We start from the raw sequence: 22,969 nt of genomic DNA on the forward strand, positions 1-22,969 counted from the left end.
AAGGGCTGGAGGAGGAGGAGGAGACTTGTTAGATCTAAAGAGTTCCCCCAAAGACCGATGTAGAAAATTCATGCCTTGGAATATTCAGAGCCGGTGGCAGCCTAAACTCATGTGGCGGGTACAGTTCTCCTGGGGTGCTAAGTGTACGTAACTAGAGGGGAAGAAAGTACAGGATCAGAAGAACCCAGCCACCCTGGGGAATGGCAGGTCCGTAGGTAGTATCTCTACAACTTTCTCCACCTCTAGTCTGCAATAATCCACTTCCTCCCAGGAGAAGCGAAGTTTGTTCGTGTTTGTGGACATGTGTGGCTGGGCCTCTGGAGAGAAGCCTGACTGGGGAAGGAACCTAACAAGCTATCTTTGACTTGTGAGATCTTTTGTCCCTCACCCAGTCCTGGTATCATTTCATTATTATAGAAACTGAGGTGTTCGATATTAACTCCTCCACGGGTGCCAAGAATGTTCTAGCCTCCATCCTGCATATTGTTCCGAAGTCTGTGCTCCTTTCTCTGTTCATCTTTTCTGATTGAGCTTCAAAGACACCATTTCCCACTCACCTATCCAGCTACCCATCCCCATAATTCAAGAAAGACAGTTCAAAAGGTATGTTTTTATTTTTTTAAAAAAATGACATGCAACCCCCATCCCTAACAAACTATAAATGCGTGGGATACAGAATAAAAAGGAAATCCAACCCATCCTGATGAGACACCAATATGATTTCACAAAGCTGAAAAATCTTTTACAAAGCTTCTGTTATATAAATATAGTCAATTTTAGCTTTAATATAGAGTTAGAAAAAAAAAGTTTTGATGGCATAAGAAATCCCCTGGTCCTTAGATATACCATAATCTTCATTTGTATTCCCAGCCAAATACAGGGATGACTGCAGGATGAAATTATCATGTAGGATTCTAGATATCCATATGGAGTTTACACACTATCTCCTGAGCCAATGCTCTGCCCCTAAAACTTATGCAAACTACCACAGCCCTGGCTCAAGGGCTAATGTGTCTGTCCTAAACTGTATGTTCATGGTCCGTGATGTAGCTCAGTGGTAGAGCACTTTGCCTAGCATGTGAGAAGCCCTGGGGTTCATCTTCAGCACAGAAAACTAAGTCACTGAATTGTATATTTTGAAAGGGTGACTTATGCTGTCTGTAAATTATATATTAGTAGAGCTACTGAAATTATCTGAAGTTGCTGAACTGCTAGAGAAGCAACAGGTGACCCTCTTCCTTTAGGAATCACCCCAGTAGGGGGTAGAGGAGAGATCCTAAAAATGCTATCATAGAATCAGTGCAGTCTGAGGATGCTTGGGGTTGGGCTACTCAGTTCTAAGACATCCTAATAAGAAATCCAAAGAGATGAACTTTTTTCTAGTTCTTACAGAATAGTCTAAGTTATCCCCTGTGGTCTTCATCACAGAAACCCAAGAGGCTGCAGGAGACGAGCCATGAGTTCATGGCCTATGTGTACATATCCACTCGAGATAATTCCAGCATGGTCAAGGCCTGAGAATCACACAATCAGGGACAGCTTGGATACCCAAAGAAAAGTTTTTATGTTTAGTCACCGTGGATGCCTCTGATGGTCAGAAGTCGTGGCATGGCTTCATTTCTTTCTGATTCTTAGGAGCCATCACCAGGGCAGCCATGAGGATCAGACGAGCAAGCCACTTCTTTGGCTGACAAACCACTCAGAAATGCCTCTCTGTTTTATGCCAATCACCTGTCGCTGGGGAAAGGGCACAGGTGTAGACCACGGAGAACTGGAGCTCAACCAAGAGCTGGCCATTCTGGCATGGGATGAAAGAGGTAGAATTCCCAGGAGTAGGAAGAAAAAGTCAACTGGAAATTTTTCTGTTTTTTTCTATTCTAGATACTTCATCAATTATAGCTGAGTAAAAGGAGGAGATGGGGAGAAGGAACCCACTCTGTTCGTGAGACGGCACCTAGTCTACTCACCTTTCAAAGGGGGGTCACCAGAAATGGAGGCCGGGAGTCTTCTAGAGTTTTAGTGCACAAAGGAAACGAGAACAGGACAGGGGCCGGGGTGACAAGTCCCTCAGCTGGGTGCAGACCTTTAAAACATCCCTGGTTTTCCTCCCTGGAGACTGGTCAGTATCTGCCTTACATGCAGCCCCTTCCTGGGCACTCTAGAAGTTAGTACCTCTGTGACCTAGCAGATATCATGACCATAACTGGTCCATGTCATCATGGGCTGGAGTCCCTCGTACCACCCATTAAAACCCTGGCCTTCTGCATTCTTTCCAAATAAGATGCTGTATCCCATGATGCCCTAGGACTGAGGTGCTCACGGATGGGCGGTTCCTCACTGGCAAGTGTTTATATCTCCCAGTGAAGTCCATAGAAGATAAAGCTCGACTTACCTGGTTCTTTCTAGTGTCCTAAGGAGATGGAAGGGACATTAAAAAAATAATAATAATCAGCTGTGGGGAATAGGTCTACTAGGGCTTTGGGCAAGTTCTTGATAAATAAATAAATCATCTCCTTTGCCTTTAGTGAGAATATTTATCACTGAAGAGAAGGAAACGAGGTTTCGGGTTATAAAACAGAACAAACAAAACCCCTTCTTTCTTGTCTTTGTGGTTTTTCCCAGTCTTTTCCTACACGGGCTTCGACTCACCTTGTCCCCACACTGTCCACTGCTCCCTGTTCAAGCTCACCACCCAGAAGGAATGAACCCAGGCTGCTGGGAAGACTGTCCGTCTCCAGCCTCCCCTCACCCAGCCTCTCTCCTAAAGAGATAGTGAGTCGAAGCCTTGATCTGACCAAGAAAACTTTCAGCTGCGCCTGCCCTCAAACAGGAGGCCAGACGTCAGTCCGATACTTCAAAAGGAACTATTTTCACTCCAGAGCAGAGGAGAGAGTATGGCTCCGGGGGGTGAACTATTTTAGGACACAAGATACAAACAAGGAAACGATACACAAAGTGTGGGTATATTTGGTAGGTTTGAGGCAAGCAGAGAGAAAGGTTTGGGTACGCTATAAAAAACAAGGGTCTGAAATCCAAACTTCCGATAAGGCCACGATGAAGAGATTCCCAGCAGCGGCGAGTGCAGGCTGCTGGCGTCTAAACTGCCCCAGGCCTGCAGGGTGACGCGCCCAGATGAGAGGCGGGCGAGGCAGGACCCCGGCCTCTCACAGGTCCATGTCTGGGCCTCCTGAAGACGTCTTCAGCGGCACCGAGTCGAATCCATCAGGGGTCCTCTGAAAGAGAGATGGCGACAGGAGCTGGCGGCTGCACGGGGCAGATTAAGGGGACAAAGGAGAGAAATGGAAAACGGGTGACCGAAGGAACCCTGCGGGACTTCCGGCTTCCCGGGGATCGGTGGGAACATAGGAACGGGCCGCCCTCTCTTCTTGCTGCTGTGTTACAGACTCAGAGAGTAAGAAAATCATGATTCCTGCTTTGCATCTTTGCTTAGTTCTCGAGGTCCCAGACCGACCCACGAGGTCCCCAGAGTAACTATTCTCTCACTGGTGGGAAGGAAACAAAACACAAAAACCAAGCCCAGAGTTGGCCGCGGGCCTCACCCTGACGAGTCAGCACAAAGGATCAGACCCGGGCACTGGACACCTACTGCCGCCCCCTTCTTCACCACGCTCCCTGCCCCCTCCTGTCCTCCCCCACCCGCCCCAGCCACACCTGTTTGAAAGACTCCCTTGTGCGGCAATCAGGTGTGTGCTCAGCCCGGGAGGAATCGTTCGGGTGCCCTCTGCTGGCCCCCTGCCCAGGGAGAGTGGTGTCTGGAGGCATTTATGAGCGTCACGCTCACCAACTCACCCACACAGAGGCAGGCAGCCCAGCTCAGAAGCACATACCAGGCGCAGTTTAGGCTGGGCTAGGACTCAGCCTCTCAGGTCGGGGCCCACAACACCTTGGGGATAGCACCCTCCACTGGTCTATCAGAAACTGAACCTAGAGGTGGCTTCCTCTTTACTAAAACACACACACACACACACACACAGAGAGAAAAAAACCAACTCCCCCCGCCACGCTGTGTGTGTGTGTGTGTGTGTGTGTGTGTGTGTGTGTGTGTGTAACTGTCGCACACGGGTGGTTCAATACTCCTTCTGGAAGTTGAAAGGCCCTAACAATCTATCTACTAGGGAGGAGTGAGCAGGACGAGGCCTTGGCCCCAGGGAGGAGGGTACTGATGTGAAATACAGAAGGCAGAAGGTGGGGTTTCTAGGAGGGGCTGGAACAGTGCTGGGAGTTAGGAGCAGAGTACAGGTCTTCAGTGGAGCGGGGCCACTCTGTCCCAGGGGCCTCCCCACGCCCTAGGCTGATTCTCAGGTCACTTATAGTCCCTCTCTACCTTGGCAGTAAAGGATTTGATCTTCCCAAAGAGTGACTTCTTGCTGGTAAAGATGAGGTCATCTTCCACATCCTCCCCTTCCATGATGGCACAACTGTCCGCTGCTGGCAGGTCACAGTCCTTGAGGGTAGCATTCATCACCAGTTTGGAGTACTTGTATTCTAGTCTGTGAAACGAGGGAAGGAAAGAGGCAAGGTGTGAGAGTGTGGCATTGAGAGGAATGGTTGGTGCACACAGACAACCCCTCCCCCATCATGAGGGAATGGTTGGTGTACACAGATAACCCCTCCCCTGTCATGAGGGGATGGTTGGGCTGCACGTAGATAACCTCTATGTAAGGAAGTGGAAGCCTTGCAAAGAGTGTGAAGGACAGGTGAACAGAAGGAATCTTGGCTCTCTGTTTAATGATCTTTTTTTCCCCCCAAGGCTGGTTGTTTCTCAAAACAGAAATATTTATAAAGCCATGCCTTGTTTGGTTGTTTATGAGTCAGGGTTTCATATAGCCTAGGCTGGCCTGGAATGGATAGGTAGCTGGAGGATGACCCTGAACTCTGTCCTCTTGCCTCTAACTCCCAAACGTTGGGATCATGAACCACTATACCTTGCCTTTGTATTGTTAATGAAAACAACAAAGAGACCTTTGAATCCCGGTCTCTTGAATGTTAGGCAAGGACTCTCACTGATCTACAACCTCAGCCCAAGGATACTCCTTTCTTCTCTCTCTCTCTCTCTCTCTCTCTCTCTCTCTCTCTCTCCCTCCCTCCCTCCCTCCCTCCTCCCTCCCTCCCTCCCTTCCTCCTTCCTTCCTTCCTTCCTTCCTTCCTTCCTTCCTTTTTGGAGACAGGGTCTCATGTAGACTAGGCTGGCCCCAAACTCACAGAGATCTCCCTGTCTCTGCCTCCTAAGTACTGGCATTAAGGACCTGCACCACCACACCTGGCTTGGTTTTTCTTTAGAGAATCTTATAGCTATTTTTAGATAGCCATCCCTGCTCAAATTGAAGGCCTACAATGGATGGGTGTCTTTAAAAGTCTCTGGCCAACCTCAGGGTCAATAGCCAGCTCCAAAGAAAATTCTCAGTAATACCCTCAGATCTTCTTCCTGCTCAAGGATCCAACCCTGACCTCCCACAGATTCCAACGCCCCATCATGTACTTTTGATTCTTCTTCCAGAAGTAGCAGGTCAAGACGGTGAGCAGGATGGCAGTGCAGGTGCCAGCAGAGATGCCCACTTTCAACCAGAAATCTATCGTTTTGCAGATGGTGACTCTCTGCTCAGGCAGGGAGATGCCCCCGGAGCACATCTTTGGTTCTCGCCACATGTACGTAGTCTTCTGTTGGGGAGAAAAACAGGGACCTCAGAACTCACAATTTTTCCTTTCTTGGTACATTCCCAAGCAGAGGGCAACTTACCTGGATCCCAGCCACACAGCTGCTGACAAAAGTGTGGTAGTCAGAGGCTGAGCAGAGTGGACAGGCAGCCACATTCTCCCACAGGAAGTGGAAATTACAGCCATCGCAGGTCCCATCAGAGCACATGCTAGCAAAGTAGGAAGGAGACGGAGTTGTCAGGTGATGGATTGGTGGGAATGCTGTGGAACAATTCTTTTCTATACTCTGAATATGTAGTGCTCTCATTGGTTAATAAAAAGCTGACAGACCATAGCTGGGCAGAAAGTTAGGTGAGAAAGCCAAACAGATAATGATGAGAAGAAGGAGGGCAGAGTCAATAGACACCAGCCAGCCACCCAGGAAGCAAGACACACTAGAGGACAGGTAAAGCCACGAGCTACATGGCAATACATAGATGAATAGAAATTGGTTAATTTGAATGTAAGAGGTTAGCTAGTAACAAGCCTGAGCTATTTATAATTCATATTCAGTTTTTGAATTGGTTATTTGGGACCTGGCAGTTGGGACAGAAAAACTCCACCTCCATTTACTTATGGTAGCCCAACATGGGTGTACATTCATATAAAGCCTGAGAAAGCTTTTAAAAAAAGGGGGTAGGGGGTTCTATAAACACAAAAACAGAGCGAAGAGAAGCTTCCTAGTTCATGTTTCTCATGCAGACTGTGGTACAGAGACACATATCCCATCCCCCCCCCCAGCCATGGCATGTGGGCTTAAGCTGCAGCATGGCAGATTCCCAAGGTACAGAGAGACATCTCCCAGCCATGTGCTATGTGGTGGATTTAGGATTTTGCTCATATAGACAAAAAGTTAAAGATACACAGTAAGGACAGATTCATATAAAAAGGCCTCTAAATGGGTCACTGTGTGTTTGAAAAATGTGCGTGCGTAGGCTTAAGAGAGAGAAGGAAAAGGAAAGAAATGGTCATAGATTAAAAAACAATTTAAAAATAATAGTAAAGTCATTGAAAAGGGAATAGAGCAATAAAAAACATAAAAGACATAAAGATGGGAAATACACAGAGTCTGGATTCTATATTTTATTGTGTTTCCTTTAGATTTTGTGACTGTTAATGGGTGAATAATAACTGTGGAGAGACATTTGATTGTGAAAGCTACTAAATTAAACCAACCTACATATTTTAAAAATACCTTGACTCCAAAATTTAAGTCAAAAGGTATGTCACTTAAATTTGGGGGAGAGGTTGTGTTTTTGTTTCTGCAGGAAATGAGAGGCTATGGATTCATTCCAGGTTAAGGAAAATCAGATTTGATCGAGGAAGATCCCCTAAAATCCTGACTAGAGACATGGAAAAATAAACCTAAAGTAATTACAAGACATGTGATATATATTTTAACCTGATAAAACAAAAAATTATCGTTGTCTGGCTTGTGTAAAATATACAGTTTATATTTATATTTGTATTAATACAGACTATGATGATCCAACCTCACAAAATACTCCAGCCAAGACTTAACAATTATCCTGATTTTCTCAGGATCCCTCAAAGATTACCAGTGCCCCTAGTCAGCAGGAAGTAGTCTAGAGAACTATGCCCACATTCCCAAAATATTGGTTATAAATATTTGTTTTCACTTAAGGGGAGTTGGTTACAAATTGTTATTGGTCATAGTCAATCTCTTTCTAAAAGAAAAAAGGGGGATATGATATAGAAATGATGGGGGAAAGGGTAGATTATTGAATCTACTTTACTCCAAAAGACAGTTGTTAATCTCAAAATATTTTACATTGATATGGATTTTAATTTATTGATACAAATTTAAAGTTATTTCTGTTATGCTTTATGTATATTTCTACTCTTGTTTTGGGTATTGTGTTTATGCAGCTTAATTAAAAATGTAATGTATAATTAAAAAATACAGATTAATAGTCATCTATAATAGTCAAACTTGGTATGTTTTCAAGGTAATAAACAGATATATTTAGATAGATGGTCTTCAAACACTTCAAAGATCTACAAAATGTGGCATTTAAGATGTTTTAATAACATAAGTTTTTTTTATTATTTATTATTTATTTTTTTTATGACAATGAGACACATCTCCTGGCAGCATCAATCTACTTCAAAGAAGATGTTGGGCAGTGAAAAAAAAACTCCATATGGAGTTTGCTTTCTTTATGGCCATATGGGCAAAGAAACTGCCCTTGCCTCAATTGCTGACAGTTACTGTCCAAACTGGACCAGCAGATTGCAAGAAAGGTGACTGCTGAACTTTGCCACGGCAAGGTAGAACAGTCCTTCAGAATTCCCTGCTTCACAGGAAAGTCTGCCAGATATGCCAGGCCTGTAGGCCAGAGTTGGGTGCCCCAGTGTTACAGAGGAACTTTGGGTGACTGTCCAGGCAGCCTGATGTCCCTGTCATTAGGTAACATTTAACCCTTCTGGGGCCTTTGATGGAGTTGAAGACTAAATCATTATAATTAAAGCTTTCCTTAGTTATAATAGAAGGTAAATTAGATACAAAACTTTAGATTCACCAAGATAAGATAGATAATTAAGTATTTTCTCTAAATTTTGTCAAATGCAAATGGATTAGATATTGTTACTGTAATTCTTACTTAATAAATGTTTTTGTTGTATATATTTTTACTATATTAAGGTTAAAACCTTCCTTTTTAATTAGACAAAAGGAGGAAATGCTGTGAAGCAATCCTTTTCTACACTCTGAATATGTATTACTCTCATTGGTTAATAAAAAGCTGACAGGTCAGTAGCTGAGCAGGAAGTTAGGCAAGAAAGCCAAAATGAGAATGATGGTAGGAAAGAGGACGGAGTCAAGAGATGCCAGCCAGTCACTCAGGAATCAAGACATGCTAGAGGATGGGTTAAGCCACAAGCCATGTGACCATACTTAGATTAATAGAAATGGGTTAATTTGAATGTAAGAGTTAGCTAGTAACACACCTGAACTATCAGCTGAGCATTTATAGTTCATATTTAGCCTCTGAATTGGTTATTTGGGACTGGGTAATCAGGACAGGAAAAGCGCCATTTACATGGGAAGATCTGGTTGAATGCCTGTTTGACTTCTTGCCTAATTCATCTCCTCTCTCTCTCTAAAATACTTTCCTCAATCTGCCCTTAACTCAGGTGTTCCCTTCCCTCCCTCCCTCTCTCCCTCCTTTCCTCTTTCCTTCCTCCCTCCCTCCCTCCCTCCCTCCCTCCCTTCCTCCCTCCCTCCCTCCCTCCCTCCCTTCCTCCCTCCCTCCCTCCCTCTCTCCCTCCCTTCCTCCCTCCCTCTCTCCCTCCCTCCCTTCCTCCCTCCCTCCTCCCTCCCTCCCTTCCTTCCTTTCTCTCTTTCTTTCTGAGACAGAGTCTCCCTCTGTAGCTCAGACAGGCCTTAAACACACAGCAATGCCATGTCTTGGGCTCCCATCTGTTTGAAATGTATGGAGGAGCCACCATGGCCAGCTTGAGAGTTTGGTCTCCAATTTCCCTACCTGTTTTTGCTGACGTCAAATGAGAGCTCAATTTAATATGTCTGAGTCCTCGAATAGCTACAGTTCCACCCCCTAAAAGACTCCTGTCCTCCCCAGGGACATGTCACATTTTACAGTGGCCACTTTTACACAGTTACCTGGCTGAGGGATTGTAGTTGAAATGGAGTTCCGGCACAGATAGATATGTGCTGTGCGTGTGCATGTATGTGCTTGTGAAGGTCAAGGTCAGCCTTTGGTGTTGTTCCTCAGGAGATGACCACTTTGTTTTGGGGGATAGGGTCTTTCACTGAGACTTGGGGCAGGCTGATTAGGTGAGGTTGGTTGGCCAGTGATCTCCAGAGAGCCACCACCGCCATTGCAAGTGCGACACCGTGCTTAGAATTCATTTTACTTTGGATTTGAGTTGCTAGGGAGCAAACCTAGGTCTTTGTGCCTCTGCACCGAGTACTTTCCCTGCTAAGCTATGTCCTCAGCCCCTGGTGTTCTGTGTATACGTCTGTGTATCTGTGGTGGTGGGATCTGAGGTGGTGGAGAGTGTTCTGTTTTGTTTTTTTAGATAGCATCTCATGTACTCTGGGTTGGCCTTGAATTCACTCTGTGGCTGAGAGCACCCTCAATTGGAGCACAGACTTTGGGCTTTAGGTGGAAAGAGTGAGGACAAGGGGGATCTATTCGAGGGGGCAATGCACTGGCCTAGCCAAAAAGAAAAAAACAAAAAACAAAAAAACGCTAGTACACACTGGGACCTCCTTCAGTGAAGGGAAGGCTGTGGCAGATCCTCCATATTTCTCCCTGGCCCCGTGCATAATGGCCCCAGTAATGTGCAAAAATGTCTTGGTCCCTCTGTCTCTACCTCCCAAGTACTGGGATTACAGGCATGCACTCCCATGCTTGGCTTCTGGATAAGCTCTGTGCTTTGCTGTGTGTGTGATGTTTACAATGGTGAGGAAACTTTCTTTCCACTTCCATAACCATCAATAGATCAAAATATCCTGCCCAGCACACTTTGAGACAAGGTCCCACTGTGTCACCCTAGTGGCCTGAAACTTGATATGTAGACCAGGCTGGCCTCCAACTCAGAGATCCACCTGCCTCTGCCTCCCAAGTGCTGTACCACAACACCTGGCTTATTTTTTTATTTTGAGTTAAGATCTAGGGGCCATGACTGTGTCCCCAAGAGCCCATGAATGGCTCTAACATGATTTTTTTTTCTCCTTTTAAATAATCTCTGGGTCTTGGGATGGAATGAGTCCGAGGAAGGTGAGGCTGTGGATCGTGTCGCCATCGCGGGGGGGGCCCCCCGCCCCAGATTACCTGGGTAGCTGCAGGGTGCCAGGAGCAGCTTTCATTGGGTTGCATCTGAGGCGGATGGTGGTTGATCTTCCAGAACTGCAGGACTGAGTCACATCATTGGATCTGCAGTGAAAGCTGACACCATGAGGGAAGGAACCTCTCCATTGTTATTGGGGAGCCATTATATGGAGTCAACATGGGGTGATTCCTTCACTGGGCAAGCAAGAACAGGGAGGGCCAAACTTTGGTCTTTATGCGAGAGAGTGGGGGACCAGGGAGATCTAGTCAAGGGGGCAGTGCATTGGCCTAAGAAAGAAAAGGCTAGCACATGCTGGGCCCTCCTTCGGGGAAGGGATGTCCATGGCACATCTTCCATATTTCCTGCCTCAGTGCATAATGACCCCAGTAATATGCAAAAGGCCCAGGTCAAGTTACAGCCAGCGTTGACTCTGATGACTCGGTAGCCCCAGACCTCGGACACGCCCAGGCTTGACAAGTAGGAGGTGAATAGAGAGGGATGGGTGCGGATTTGTGGGAGAGTCTGAGGTTTCTCTTGCCTGGTCTCTCAGCCTCACCTGAAAAAGAAGACTACATCCGGGATCCCTGAGGTCTCCGGGTGGAAAAGTTCAGCCGGGGAGATGATTCCATCCAAAGTCATGTCTGTCGACACCCCTGTCAAATCAGAGCCCCCAATTAGCTCTCGCTCACAGCGTCAGCTGGCAAAGACTTCAGTGCTTTCCAGACCTGTCAACCACCAACCATACCACCGAGCAGCTCGCACAAACGTGACCCGAGGCTGATCAGAGATGCCAGGGGCACGTGGAATGGAACTGAAAACAGAGGACCGTGTATCTTCTAGCCTGTCCGCCTCACCTTCTCTAACACAGACAGACACACAGACACATACATAGAGAAAGAGACACACACAAACACACACATACACACACGAGAGAGACACACAAGCATACTCACACACACACACATATACACAAACAGACACACAGAGAGAAAGAAACACACATACACACACAGAGAGAAAGACACACACACAAAGACATACACACACACAAAGACAGACACACATAGAGACAAAGACATATAGACACGTGTGTATATACACACACACACACACACACACACACACACACACAGATACATGGACATACACACAAACACACTCAGAAAGAGACACACACACAAACACAGATTCAGGGACAGAGACATATGCACACTACTAAGAGAGAGACACAGACACACACACACAAACACAGAGAGACACACACACACATACAAACACACAGAGACAGACACAGACACACACAAACACAGACTCAGAGAGAGAGACATACACACAAAAACACACACACACACATACAAACACACAGAGACACAGACAGACAGACACATACACACACATCTCACACACACACAGTCAAGCAAGCCTGGGGGTTACTCACCAATAAGTCGGTCCGCGAGGCTGACTGGCTGTGAGGACACCCCAGCCTTGTAGCCCGTCACCTCGGAGGGGATGATGACCACCTGGCAGACATAGGCTGTGATGGACTTGGAGAAACCGGCCTCACCCTCAGGGATCCGGAGGTCAGTGACGTTGTCTGTGCACACCGACATTTTTTTCCCCTAGTAGGGAAATGTGGGGGAAAGCAAATGGTCACAGACGAGTCCCCAAAGGGACCTTTTTCTTTTTTTTTCTAAAAAGTTCAGCTTTCCCACCACACGTTGCAGTGGAACAGCTCTAACAAGACTGAAGGGGGGGTGGGGTGAGGGGGGGGTGGGGGGTGGAGGGGGTGGTAAAGAGAAGGGCTCTGTCCAGAAGTCTCCAGCCTTTTGTTCCATGGGGTCACCTAGACTGTGGTGGTGGCACCTGCTTTGGAGTTCTAGCCAACTGGCCAAGGGTCCTTCTGTATCTGGGTCCATCCTCTACCCAGAAGCTGAGCTAGTCAACTGATCCCCAAGGCCAGTGACATGGACTGGACCGTCTGGGATGGCTTAAGTACCCTTCTTGTCTCCCTCGGTGCTGTGGTTCAGCTGTTTGTCTTGGAAGCACTGTCTAGACAGATACTCCCAGGGGTTCAAACAGGCCCCAGGACCCGAGGCAGGACATCTAATCCCCCAACTTTTTTTTTTTTTTTTGAGACAGGGTTTCTCTGTTGTTTTCATGCCTGTCCTAGACCACGCTGGCCTCGAACTCACAGAGATCCACCTGGCTCTGCCTCCCGAGTACTGGGATTAAAGGCATGCGCCACCACCGCTCGGCACAACTTCTTCTTGTTCTTCTTCTTTTTTTTTTTAATGAACTTTAGCTAAATTGCCCAGCAGGACCTAGAACTAATGATCACCCTGTCTCAGGCTCCCCAAAAGGTGGGATTGCTAGCTGCTAAAGGCCTCAAAATGGTTAAGCCTGTGTCTTAACTGATAAACTTTTGGAGGGAGGCAAAGTTCTGGGAGCGTGGACCCTGGGCCTTATGCTTGCTAAACCCTTCAGCTGCTCAGCTGTATTCTCAACATCTCCCTTCTGTTTTGTGAAAGAGGGAAATAAAACCAAACAAAACGTGTATTGAGAGAAGGAAATTGGAGTCGCCTCCAGGTTTGTTTGCTTGTTTGTTTGTTTGTTTGTTTTTTGAGACCATGCATTACATAGTCTGGCCTTGAATTCCAGATCCTCCCGCCTCAACCTCCTGAGGTCCCGGACTGTCTCTGTTCCACCACGCCTGGCTCCTCTAGTCTTTAATGACTTTACCTGGCTAGCCATGGAGATGTACACCTTGCCCTTGGGAGGCTGAAGCAGGAGTAAAAGGTCACACCGTCCCAGATTCCCCACATCACCCCTCCTAACTCCCTGCACGAGACTGGCTACGTGGGGTTGGCTTTTGCCCTCTCATTTCCCAAGTTATCACCATTTGCTACCCTGGAGGCTTCACTTTGACCCTTTCAGACTTCTAAAACAAGTGACACCTATCTCTGATCTTAATTTTAAGAGGGAAAACCAATCCGCAGAGAGAGTTCCAGTTATTTAAACCTCTTTGATTCTCTCGTTTCCAGTGCGGCCTCAGGGATGCTGTGTTTTTCCTCCCGCGCCCATCTCTGGCCTCTAGTCGATTTTTCAGGTCTCACCCCGTCAGCTTGCCCGGCTTACCTGGTTTCCACAGAGACTCAGGGTGAAATGATGGAAGTACTTCAGCCCTTTGGAAGTGAAGCTGGGCGCTCCTGCCAGCGAGACAGTGCCTGCCAGCGCCGAGAAGTTGTAGTTGAAAAGCCTGGTGGGCGTGTTTCGGGAGAAGGTGCAGTCACTGTAGCAGAGAGAGTGGATCTGAGGGGAGGAGGGTCAGGTTAGCAGGCAGTCTCGGGCCTTCGGGGCCGCAGTGGTCTAACAGACCTGTCCCCAACCTGCTCCAGACCGAATGGGATGGAAGAGGACGACGAAAGGGCCGAGGTGGACATTGAAAGAAGTGAGACAGACACTGATAGGCTCTCCCTTGCCATTCAGTTGTGGACACACAGAGGAGGAACATGTCTCAAGGAGGGTTTGTACACAGTCGCCCATGGCGGCTATCATGAAAGATGCTGACAGAGCCACCAGTGTGCAGACTCTTACAAGGACGTCCCTATATCTACACAAAGGATTTTGACAAGGACGTCTGCCTGGCAACTGTCCACTCAACCTTGCACTGACGCCACTCTTGTATTAGTTATCGTGGCCAAGGATCCCTGTTCTCATACGTCCGACACAATTTTCATTCGTGTCCATTAAACGTCCCCTGGTCTCAAAGTCTTTGATTTACTGTGGCACATATTTTCCAGTGCAGAACTCTGAGGTTCCCAGATGCCAGCATTCACTGGAGAATCTCTGTCTGGTTTTGTTTTGAGTACTGCTAGGAATCAGACCTAGAGCCGTGTGCAGACTGGGCAAGAGCTCTTTGGCCAAGCCTTTCTTTCAAGCAGAAGACTGAAATAAGGGTTCCAGAGTGGCAAGCAAGAGACTTCCACTTGTCCCCTCGTGTGCAGCACACACATGGCCATTTAAAACACACTCTTTGTGGGGTTCTCTGTAGGAAACTGAGCTGTGGAAGAGGCTTTGCTTCCTGTTTCTTGTGTGTTAGGGCCCCCGGGAGAGGCAGCCTGACACATTGCCATTCCTTCCCACAACAGCAGAGGGAGCTCCAGGGGGAAGAAGGCTGTGGAGAATGTCCCAGGTACCCCTAAAAGATTGTCAGGGGTCTGTGTAATAATTGTACATATTTTGCAGATAAACGGAGCAGGAGGCTCTGGGATTTGAGGTCACCCTCAGGACTACATAACGTTTAAAGTCAATCTGTACTACACGGGACCTGGTCTCATAAATACATAAATAAATTTAAATAAATGAATAAAGTCTCATAGGTGTTTATCTGGCATTGATCAGTAAAATACAAATTGATTGTAAGTGCTAATGCGTATCTAAGACCCTTTATTCATATATGCTTTGTTTGGGGTTTTGTCTTGTTTTAAGTTTTGGTTAATGAGCTTGGGTCTCATGAGTTCTATGCTGGCCTCCAACTTGCTGTGTAGATAAGAATAACCCTGAGCTCCTGACTCTTTCTTCTACCCCGCAAGTTCTGGGATTACAGATATGTGCCACCGTGCCTGGACCATACGGGTATGTTCTTGGATGTGAAACTTCACAGGGCAGTAGCACTGATTTTTTTCCACACTAGATCTTTCTGTCCATTTGTCTGAGAAGCCCCTGGTGGTGGTCAACCATGTCAATATGTACGTCCTGGCAAAGGTTGACTCACATTCCCAAAAGAGAGGGGGCAGATTCCCGTGATTACAGGCTGGATTGGACTAGGCTGAATTTGAGCCACAGACCCCATGATTTCTTCCCGTCAGGTCTATGCGCAGATGCCAAATAACCCTCTGGACGCCAAGGTCACTAATCTCCACCAGATGAAGATGAGACTTGTCTACTACAGAGGGAAGACAAGACCTCCTGCTAAGAACTCACCACCCACAGTCACACCTGGTTGGTGTCCTTCACAACAACCTGAGCATGGGATGGGGTGGGTGTTGCTAGGGGGAGCATGTGGGTATCAACCCCTTAAGAATCCCATCCAGGCCGGGCGGTGGTGGCGCATGCCTTTAATCCCAGCACTCGGGAGGCAGAGCCAGGCGGATCTCTGTGAGTTCGAGGCCAGCCTGGGCTACCCTGTCTCGAAAAACCAAAAAAAATCCCATCCAGAACCCAGCACCCACCCAAGCAGAGGGCAAAGGTCACCATGTGTGGCAGACTGCTGTCACCTTGTTGTTCTTGGTCCCTGGGCCACAGGCCACACAGGCCTGTGCACCATAAGGCTGGTGAGCTTTCAGGATGGTGTTAGGGGGGCAGAGGTGGCAGGTTCCAGAATCTCGGTCAATGTAATGGCCAGCAGGGCAAGAGGTGCAGGAGGAGCCCAAATCAGAGGCTTCTAGGGCACAGGGACGGCAGTAGGAGGCCACACCGCCCATGACGTTGGTGACATTGATGGAGTAGATCTTGGCAACATCATTAGTGTACTTTCTGCCCTGGAGACGAGGAAGCAAAAGCAGAGAAAGGAGAGGCCTGAGACAGCAGCAACCGCAGAAATAGCAGGAACTTGTTTTTATTTTGACTTTATTTACTTGTGTGTAGGTGTATATGGGTGCATGTGGATGTACATGCACATAATGTGAGCACGCATGTGGAAGCCAGAAAGACACCAGACTTTCTTTTTATCACTCCCCACCTTATTTTTTTGAGACAGGGTCTCTCACTGAGCTGTCTCGTGTCCTGGTTTTTACATGGGTGCTAGAGACCCAACACGGATCTTCAGGCTCCTATGGCAAGAGCTTTTCCTGACTGAGCCACGTCCCAGCCCCAGCTTACCCCGTGATGCCTAGGAAGAACCCGGGCAGCATCTTTCTCACTTTATTTAGTGGTGATCCTTTGTATGTTAATTAAAATTAATAATACTAAAAATAAACTGTGAGTTTAACTTTTAAAAGACAATGGCTTTTAATGTATCATTAACAACAGAACTAACCCATTTCAAGTTCCAGGGGAAAATGCCATGCACCAGGGGAATTTATAGACAATTCTAATATATGGGGGCAGGGGGAAGCAGAGGTGGGATTTTCTTTGTAAAAGGGGGGGAAAATCCACGTATTTTAAGAGAAAGAAAGACCAGGGCTGGGTGTGGTAGCACAACCCTATAATCCCAACCCTCAGGAGGCGGAGGCGGGAGGATCTCAAGGAGGAAGGCAACCAGTCTAGGCTACACTGTAAGATCCGACTCTTAAAAACGACAGAGAGTGGGGGGTCGGATCGAGAGCAAGAGCACACTTAAGCACGAGGGATGGGGAGAGACAGAGAACGCACACACTCTAAGACTGGGCTATCTCTGGGTAACAGGGTAATGGGTGATTTTGTTTCTTTTGACAGGGTCCACTTTATAGCTCAGATCAATTATGTTTTCTGCAATAAATCTGTTTTATTTTGAGTTAAGAAAATAAAGCCAGGTTTGTAATCGAGCTCTGGGAAGGATAAGGCTGTGGGTCACAAGTTCCAGGTCAGCCTGGGTTACATACTAAGACCCTGTCTCAAAAATGAAGGAAAGTCAGAGTGATGCGTCTTAAAAATAGCCACAGATCTGGCTTCACCCACGGTGGAGACTCAAGGAGGGACAGATGATTGAAGGTATGCAATGTGATCTTCCCTGGAAATCATTTAGAGAAGTCTACACTAAGCATTCTGCTTGGCTCCTGAAGATTATGCACTCAGAAGCATGCCTGAGCTCTTGCCAGGATTCCTCCTGTCTCACAGACTGCACCTGGGATGGAGAGGGACTCACGGTTTCATGAAGAGTGGTCCTCTGGAAGGCCCACGTGAAGCTCACGGTAGCGTTCTCCTCGATGGTGTAGGTATAGGACTGTTTGCCTTTGGTGCCTTTCCACGTCTCCACAGGAGTATTGGTCCTAGAATTCATGCCCTGAGCCCAGGATAGACAAGTGAGGAAGGCGTGATGGCTAATGAAGCCAGCACTATGCTGTGGACTGTCGTCACACCCGCCAGACCTGTCCTGAGTACTATGGGGTCCCTGGTAGTCACTCTGGGCTCTTGCCCTGTGGAATCCCCATAATGGTTGTCCTTTACAATGCTTTACTGCTAGGGCAAGCTGGGCCAACCTCCCCCTGGAAGCCCCCAGCTGGCTCAGAGAAGAAACATACCACCATGAAGTAGAGCTCACAGTTCACAGAACAGATGGTCTCGAAGACGAATGTGATCCTGGCCACCTCTTTGTTCTCTGTGTCTGCCATCACTGACTGTGGAGGTCTGTGGGACAGAAACTAAAAGTCATCGCAGAGGCCAAGCAGTGCTAATTAAAGAGTCTAGACAGCAGAAAGGGTCAGGCCGAGGGTCTGGGAGTTGGTTGGAAACAGTGGGAACCAAGTCCAATTATGTCACCCAAGATATATGACCTTGACCTGGCCCAATGTGTAGCTCCCTTGGCTAATAAATGCAAGTGATAATTATCTTTATCTCTCATTATAGTATCGCTATCCAACAGTATACGGGGTGTGAACATACTTTAAAAAAATTCAGTAAGAACAATCCTACTCAATCTTCTTGCCTCAAGTAAAAATGAACTGTATATGAGCTGGAGAGATGACCCAGTGGTTTAGAGCACTTGTTGATTTTGCAGAGGGCCCAGGTTCAATTCCCAGCACCAATATGGTGGCTCACAACCATGCATAGCCCCAGTTCCAAGGGATCAACCATACATAGCCCCAGTTCCAGGGGATCAAATCCATGGGTATATACAAGTGTGTGTGTGTGTGTGTGTGTGTGTGTGTGTGTGTGTGTATGCAAAACATTCATACACCAATGAATCTAGTAAATATTGCATAAAAAATGAACTGCAAATGGTACTGTGGCCTTATTTTTTCTTTTAAATCTTTTTAAAGATTTATTTTATGTGTAAGAGTACATACTATCTGTATGTATGCCTGCACACCAGAAGTGGGCATCAGATCTCACTGCAGATGGTTGTGAGCTACCATGTGGTTGCTGAGATTTGAGCTCAGGACCTCTGGAAGAGCAGCCAGTGCTTTTAGCCTCTGAGCCATCTCTCCAACCCTGCTGTGGTGTTATTTTTCAGTCTCTAAAACTCTCTCTGCTGTTGCGAGGAGAAAGGATTCCAGCAGTCAGTCAGTGAGAGAAGGGGGTAGGCCAGTACAGCACAGGCAGTGTGTTCGTTTTTTCTCACTGCTGTGATAAAACACTCAGCAAGGAGCAGCTTCAGCGGGGGAGAGTCTATCCTGCCTCATGGTTTCAGGGGATGAAGTCCACAGGGATAAAGGGTAAGTATGGAAGCGGGAGCATGAAGTGGCTGGTGCATTCACAGTTGGGAGGCAGCGAGACACATGCCAACACTCCATTCATTTTCTCCTCTTTAGTCAGTCTAGGACCTTGACCCACATAGATAGATCTTCCTCCTTAGTTAGACCTCTCTGGAAATGCCCTTCCCGACATACCTAGAGATATGTCTCCTAGGTGATTCCAAATCTCAAACTGACATTCAAAATTAACCATGGGGGGCAGGGTTCTCTGCAGAAACTGCTCAGTGATTTGGGGCACTGGCCGCTCTTGCAGAGGACAGGGGTTTGATTCTGAGCACCTACATGGTGGCTTGCAGTTGCCTGTAACTTCAGCTCTAGAGAATCCAGTGTCTTCTTCTGGCCTCTCATGGGGCATATACATACATGGAGGCAAACACTTCATACACATACAAAACAAAAATAAATGAAAACTAACTAAGAACACGTGCTAATGTACAGTTAACATGGCCATGGTGTGCTCTGTTCTGGACCGATTCCTAAGTGAAACAAAGCTCAAGTCTGGAGCCCTCTCCATGTCACATTCAAGTCCGTGGGATTTGGAGGAGGCCAGGCTGGCTCCGGCTTCGCCGGCTTTGTATTCCTCACCTAAATCCTGGCACAACTAGAGTGAGAATCATGAAGTCGTTGTCTGAGGCGCCAACAGCTGTGTAAATGTGGTCACCAGCCACCTCCCAGCCTGGAAAAGGAGAGGGAAGGGTCAGTGCCCTCAGGCCGGGGGCAAATGTGTATCGGGTGACACTCAGGGGATAATACCACTGTCCTTCAAGGTATCCAGACCCGGGGGCAAATGTGTATCGGGTGACACTCAGGGGATAATACCACTGTCCTTCAAGGTATCCAGACCCGGTGCTTATCCAGCGCCTAACTGACGTACTGTCTTCCTTTCTTCTTATCTACCTTCCTCCCTTTCTCTCTTTCTCCCCCCCCCCCCTTTCTTTCTTCTCTCTAGACAAGACCTCACTCTGCAGCCTGGGCTGTCCAGGACTCGTGGCAATACTTCTGCCTCAGCCTCCTTTGTTTTATTTTTTAATATTGTTGTTGTTTCGAGAAGGATGTCACACAGAGACCAGCCTGGGACTCACTACTGCCTCATGTTTGCAGTAAAGCTCCTGCCTCGGCCTCCTGAGTGCTGAGATTACGGGCCTGAACCACCACGACCGGCTTGCCCATGTTTCTCCTCGCCCCAAGTCTCTGAAACCAAGCGATGGTAGCCTGTCTGCTGGGAGGAGTGGGACTTTCCAGGGGATGGATGGCTCCCCGTGGGAGTAGGAAGAGTGACAGCGTGGGGTGGAGGGAGGTGTCGGTCACCTGTCAGGCCTTTGTACTCGAAGTTGATTCCACTGAGAACAGTCGTCTCCATGTTGGAGGGCAGCGTGTTCCACCATTTGTACTCAAATCCCACTGCAGGCTCCGTTCCTGCTGGGCAGTGGGCACAATCTAGGAAGAGCAGAGGACCCGTCACCCAGGAGGAACCCGGCAGTCGGCATCTGAAACCGCTGCCAGACAGACAGGCGGCAGCCACCTGGTGGGCGGCTAAAAGACAGGTCAGAGGGACCCAAAACAACACCTTCAGATCAGACACTGACCAGTGCTCCAACTGCCCTTTCTTATCAAACGTTCATTTGGGTACTTCCCTCGGTCCCCCACGTTGTCATCAAATGCGTTTGTTCTAGCAGGTACACGCCCGCCCCGCCTCCGCCCCCGCGCCCCCCCCCCCCGACTCCTTTCTGCAGCGTATCTTATAGGTTGCGATTCTGTCCACTTGGTCCCCTTAACCCATGGACTTTCTAGTTAGCATCTTTGTCACATGCTGGACGTCTCTGTGGCGAAGACTGAGTCACGTTTGCAGACGCGGAGTGAGGCAGGAGGAGGAGGAGCAGGCGTTAAATCTGACCCTGACCTACAGACCCCTAAACCTGGTCCTCAGAACTGGCCTGCCCTCCACTGCCCTCGGAGGGCAGGCAGAGCGCATCCGGCCAGCTCCTCTGGGCATTCGTTCGCACGGCCCACCCAGCAGCCGATATCAGGATGGCGGGGATGTAAGAGCGACGCGACGGTTACCAGAGCCATTGGAGTAGAAGCCGTAGGGACAGGGCTCGCAGGTGCTGTTGTTGGTTTTGAAGAAGCCTGGGTTGCAGGGTGGGCATCGGGTCTTCACCCCAGAGGCGGGCAGCTTCACTGCTCCCTCCAGGTCCTCACCACAGATTTTTGGCATGGCCCATTTGTACATGAGCTGTGTCTGCAAAAATGGATTAAGCCAGATTCAGCATTGCATAATATTTAGCCTATGACCAGAACAAGAGCATTGGGGGATACTGGAGATTTGGGCAAAGATAAGAACTCCAGAAATAAGCCCTCTTCTGGCCTGCAGGCATACATGCCGTATACATAATAAACAACGGTGGCGGCCCACGCCTTTAATCCCAGCACTTGGGAGGCAGAGGCAGGTGGATCTCTGTGAGTTCGAGGCCAGCCTGGGCTACCAAGTGAGTTCCAGGAAAGGGGCAAAGCTACACAAAGAAATCCTGTCTCGAAAAAAAAAAAAAAAAAAAAAACCCAACAACTCCAGAAATAGTAGAGAAGTCTGTTCTGGTCACATGTTTGTACCCAGCGACTGTCTGCCAAATAAATGTTGAACAGAGGAGGAAAGGTGTGTCTAACGAGGGGCCTATGATAGAGGAGATAGTGACCAGTTGTCTTCAGAAAAGATTTATAGACTCTTGTCAAAAAAAAAATCTTTTTATTAGCTGAGCATGGTAATGCATACCTTTAATCCCAGGCAGAGTCAGGAGGATCTTTGTGAGTTCTAGGCCAGCACTGTCTACATAGTGAGACTATGTTTCAAAAAAAAAAAAAAAAAAATCAAAACAAAAACTCCCCCTCTCCCTCTTCAATATTTGTTGACCGTTGAACAGCATTTTCAGAAAGGCTTTCTCTGGCTGCTCAGGCCTGTTCTGTTTTTTAGGATTCTCTCAGGCCCTGCACATCACCACTGCCTTATGGGAGTGGGGCTCCCTTTCTCCTGTTTGTTGTTTTTGTTTTGTTTTTCTTTTTCTTTTTCTTCCTTCCTTCCTTCCTTCCTTCCTTCCTTCCTTCCTTCCTTCCTTCCTTCCTTTCTTTCTTTCTTTCTTTTTCCCCCGAGACAGGGTTTCTCTGTGTAGCCCTGGCCGTCCTGGAACTGGCTCTGTAGACCAGGTGCTGGATTAAAGGCGTGCGCCACCACTGCCAGCAGCCTCCCGCGGCCCTGTGAGCTCTGTGAGCGGAGTGGGAATGCAGCTCGGTCATCTCTGGTCCCCGGCCTGACACATCAGTTCACACAAGCATGGCTTGTCAGCCCAAGGACAACCAGACTACAAGGAAAGGCTTTTCCTGAGGGGAAGGTCTAGTGTGGGTGCGGGCCGGGAGAAACAGTGGGCACTAAAACCAGTCAGGCCGTTCTCCAGGGAGCTGGAAGTAGGAAGAGGTTCCCGCTCCTCTCACCTGAAACAGCCAGCGCATGAGACTGAGTGATCTCTGTGGAAAGCAGCAGATGTGGATGGGCAGGTGCGGCCCAGGGGGTAAGCGGATGGGAGAAACCAAGCAAACGAAAACGGAGAGGGTTTGGAAAAGAGCACGTGTCAATACTGAGTGATACACACAGGCAAAAGGAGAGTCTGACCAGAGCATGAATGAAGCCAGGTCCTCTGGCCCCTCCCTAGCCTGGGTTCATCACACAGGTTTGGGGGGTGGGGCGGTTCTCCAATATCAGTTTCAATGACCAATGGAGCTTGAACACTGGTCAAGTCCAAGGAACGGGGAACAGGGGCTCCAGCGGGCTACCCACCTCTCCGTTAGCATCACAGGCTGTGTGGGTATAGAAATAATCCTTGTCCGTGCAGGGTGGGCGCACTTTGCAGGTGGAAGATCCTTTTTCTAAATGACCAAAGTGAGAAAAAAATATTTCAAGTCACATAAGAGAGCAGGGCTTGTTGTCACTGGCCAGTGACCAGTAACTCCCCAGCCCAGGGGTGTGTCACCACACAAACTTCCAGAAGGTATTTGCT

The 22,969-nt window shown here is 47.9% G+C and overlaps 1 protein-coding gene across 2 annotated transcripts in view; it reads right to left on the reverse strand.

Annotated features, from left to right (window-relative positions):
* Positions 1–590: 590 nt before the first annotated feature.
* Positions 591–22,969, reverse strand: part of Elapor1 (endosome-lysosome associated apoptosis and autophagy regulator 1) — an 87,332-nt gene continuing 64,953 nt past the window's right edge. The window contains exons 8-22 of one of the 2 annotated variants that reach the window (XM_028879364.2): positions 22,750–22,838; positions 20,988–21,165; positions 20,235–20,363; positions 19,512–19,602; positions 17,754–17,859; positions 17,378–17,515; positions 15,810–16,073; positions 13,669–13,842; positions 11,972–12,152; positions 11,090–11,186; positions 10,536–10,637; positions 5,759–5,885; positions 5,501–5,679; positions 4,346–4,511; positions 591–3,233 (exon numbers count right to left, since the gene is read on the reverse strand). In XM_028879364.2, coding sequence (XP_028735197.1) covers positions 3,165–3,233; positions 4,346–4,511; positions 5,501–5,679; positions 5,759–5,885; positions 10,536–10,637; positions 11,090–11,186; positions 11,972–12,152; positions 13,669–13,842; positions 15,810–16,073; positions 17,378–17,515; positions 17,754–17,859; positions 19,512–19,602; positions 20,235–20,363; positions 20,988–21,165; positions 22,750–22,838 — 2,090 coding nt within the window. In that variant the 3' untranslated portion in view covers positions 591–3,164. Of the gene's footprint in view, positions 3,265–4,345; positions 4,512–5,500; positions 5,680–5,758; positions 5,886–10,535; positions 10,638–11,089; positions 11,187–11,971; positions 12,153–13,668; positions 13,843–15,809; positions 16,074–17,377; positions 17,516–17,753; positions 17,860–19,511; positions 19,603–20,234; positions 20,364–20,987; positions 21,166–22,749; positions 22,839–22,969 lie in introns of both variants that reach the window. The other variant, XM_028879365.2, reaches the window with a different exon arrangement.

The sequence above is a fragment of the Peromyscus leucopus genome, chromosome 6, assembly GCF_004664715.2.
Source record: "Peromyscus leucopus breed LL Stock chromosome 6, UCI_PerLeu_2.1, whole genome shotgun sequence".
Taxonomy (NCBI): Eukaryota; Metazoa; Chordata; class Mammalia; order Rodentia; family Cricetidae; genus Peromyscus; species Peromyscus leucopus.